This window comes from Arachis ipaensis, chromosome B04 (genome assembly GCF_000816755.2).
Source record: "Arachis ipaensis cultivar K30076 chromosome B04, Araip1.1, whole genome shotgun sequence".
Taxonomy (NCBI): Eukaryota; Viridiplantae; Streptophyta; class Magnoliopsida; order Fabales; family Fabaceae; genus Arachis; species Arachis ipaensis.
The window spans coordinates 3,992,169-3,994,655 of NC_029788.2; the positions used below are offsets into that span (position 1 = coordinate 3,992,169).

The following is a 2,487-nucleotide window of genomic DNA, read 5'->3' on the forward strand; positions in this document are numbered from 1 at the left end:
CTCCAAGCAGAACTGTATATCCACATTCACATAAGATATAATGAAGCCTCCGTTCCTAATTATTGTAGGTAAAATCCTACGATCTGTTGTCTAAGAACTAGAAATTACATCAAGTTATTATATCTGTACCAAAATAAGATGGAAAATGTCTCTTGCAACAAGAAGATTACCTCCCATCCGTTGGTTCTCCATTTTGAGGCTTCTGTGTTGGCAAAGAGAATAGGAAATTGGAGCTCAAGAACTTGAGCTGGCAGGAAAAGTTTTGATGTGCTTCTTCATGTTGCGACCAATTGACACTTGGCCTTTTACCTTGACAATGAAGACCACCCGCAGAATTTGATTGGCTGTGAATGTTTTAAACTCAAACATTGTTAATGACTAACTACAAAATGATGAATCAAGCATATTGAAAGGGTGAGAAAAGTAAGTAGAAATTACAATTGCTTCATTTGAGTTATAGAACACATTCTGTTGGTAGTTTGTTGAGCGTCCATTGGAACATCATTAGAACTGGAAACGGAGAGCACGAAGCTGAATGACATAAACACAAATAACAGAGGATAATGTCATTGCAGTAGAAACACCATTCTGTATTGAAAAGATAAAGTTTAGTAATGCAGGTTTGGGCGAGTGGAATATGAAAACCCTAGAAATGAACAGAGAGAAGCGAGAGAGAGAGATTGAGAAGAGAAATGAACCGAATGCAAGCGGGGAAGTGATGAAGCTGAGCTCAAGTGATGTTTGTGAGACGACTGAAGAGATGAGATCGGCGAATCCCAGCGGCAACAGCCACAGGCGGAGGAAAAGGGAAAGGGAGAAAGAGATCGCGCTGCCGGTTCAGCGTTGGCGGGATTTTCTATTTCATTATTTTTAAAACATCCATTTGTACTAGTAGAAAAGAACATCCATAATTCATTTCAATATAAATACACATTTATTTTAAAACAAAATATACCTATTTATTCTTATTTTTATGTGTATCATTTTAATACAAAATATATTTAACTTTAATTTTAGTCTCTAAAGTATAGACTGAAAATTTTTTTTGTCTTTAACTTTTTTTTTATATACAAAATCGTCTCTAAAATTTAAAATCAAGTTTTAAAGCGTTCTTTTTAACTTCAATATTAAAATTTTAGGCTAAATTATCCATAACAAAAATTATAAAATAAGAAAAAAGAGTATTTTTGTTCATATAAAGGGGAAGGGAAGAATAAGAAGAAGTTGTGCACGATCCACATCTGTCTTCACTTTTGCTGCCACTTCCGTATGATTTTGGTCCCTAAAATAAGGACAAGTTTAAAACTAAGTTAAACCGTAGAGACGATTTTATATACAAAAAAAGGTTCAAGATGAAAAAAATTTTCAACCTATACCTTAGTGACCAAAATCGTACTTAACCCTTTATTTTTATAATCATGCTAGGTAACCAAAAAAGCAATAGTGAACTATTAGTTGGATTACAAACAACTTAAAAAAATATTTAAAATTAATTAAAAAGAAATATATAAAATCTAAAAAAAAACATCTAAAACAACAAAAAATTTAAAATACAACCAAAAAAATATTTAAAACTAAATAAAAATAAACATCTAAAATTATTGTAAAAAGAATAATCAAAACCTAACAAAAAAAAAATATTCGAAACATATAAAATTATTATAAAATAACTTTCAAAACCTAACAAAAAAAGTTCCAAAATCTGAATACAATAAAAACTGCTTTAATTAGGGTTAAAAAAGAATGAATTACTTGTAGATATTTCTTACACCTAAATTTTGGATGTTTAAATTTTAGAGATTTCATATTTTTCCTAAAAATATACCATTAAAAGTAGATGAAAGCAAAGTAATAAACTATTTAAAGGGAAAAAAAGCTTAATTTTGGATGTTTTTTATTCCTGGATTTCAAATGTTTAATTTTTAGAGATTTCGAGTATTTTTCTATGAATATACAATTAAAATTAAATGAAAGCAAATTATTAAAAACAAAAATATCGTTTCAGATATATTTTACACCTAGATTTTAGATGTTTATATTTTAGATATTTCTGATTTTTTTATGAAAATGTACATTAAAAAATAATAAAAAACAAACAATACCTTTAGATTTCAAATATTTAAATGTTAGAAGTTTAAGAAAATTTTTTCTATAATTTTAAATGTTTTATTTTGTTAAATTTTTTATGTTATTTTTCTATGATTTTAGATATTTTTTCTATTAAGTTTTGGATGTTATTTTTCAAAATATAAGAAAAAAAATTAAAATAATCAAATGAAAACCTAAAAAAAATCAAAAAATGAATAAGAAAAAGTATCCAAAATTATTGAAAAAATGCCGCAATCAATTTTGTTAGTATTTGTTAGCTTCTCAATTTTAAAGAGGTGAAAGCAGCGGGTAATCCGAATTAGAAGAAGAGATGCATAGGAAAAGAAGAAGAGAAGTGAAGAAGAATATAAAAACATATATTTTTTTATTGTAAAACTA

The 2,487-nt window shown here is 27.5% G+C and overlaps 1 protein-coding gene across 6 annotated transcripts in view; it reads right to left on the minus strand.

Annotated features, from left to right (window-relative positions):
• Nucleotides 1–880, minus strand: part of LOC107638475 (ATP-dependent DNA helicase Q-like 4A) — an 8,121-nt gene extending 7,241 nt beyond the window's left edge. For 2 of the 6 annotated variants that reach the window (XR_002360520.1, XR_002360521.1), the window contains exons 1-3: nt 699–880; nt 439–588; nt 171–344 (exon numbers count right to left, since the gene is read on the minus strand). Coding sequence is in view for 3 of the 6 variants with exons in the window: in XM_021120488.1 (XP_020976147.1) it covers nt 171–344; nt 439–542 (278 nt within the window). In the remaining 3 variants the exon portion in view is untranslated. The remainder of the gene's footprint in view (nt 1–170; nt 345–438; nt 589–698) is intronic. The other 4 variants (XM_021120488.1, XM_021120487.1, XR_002360519.1 and 1 more) reach the window with 3 other exon arrangements.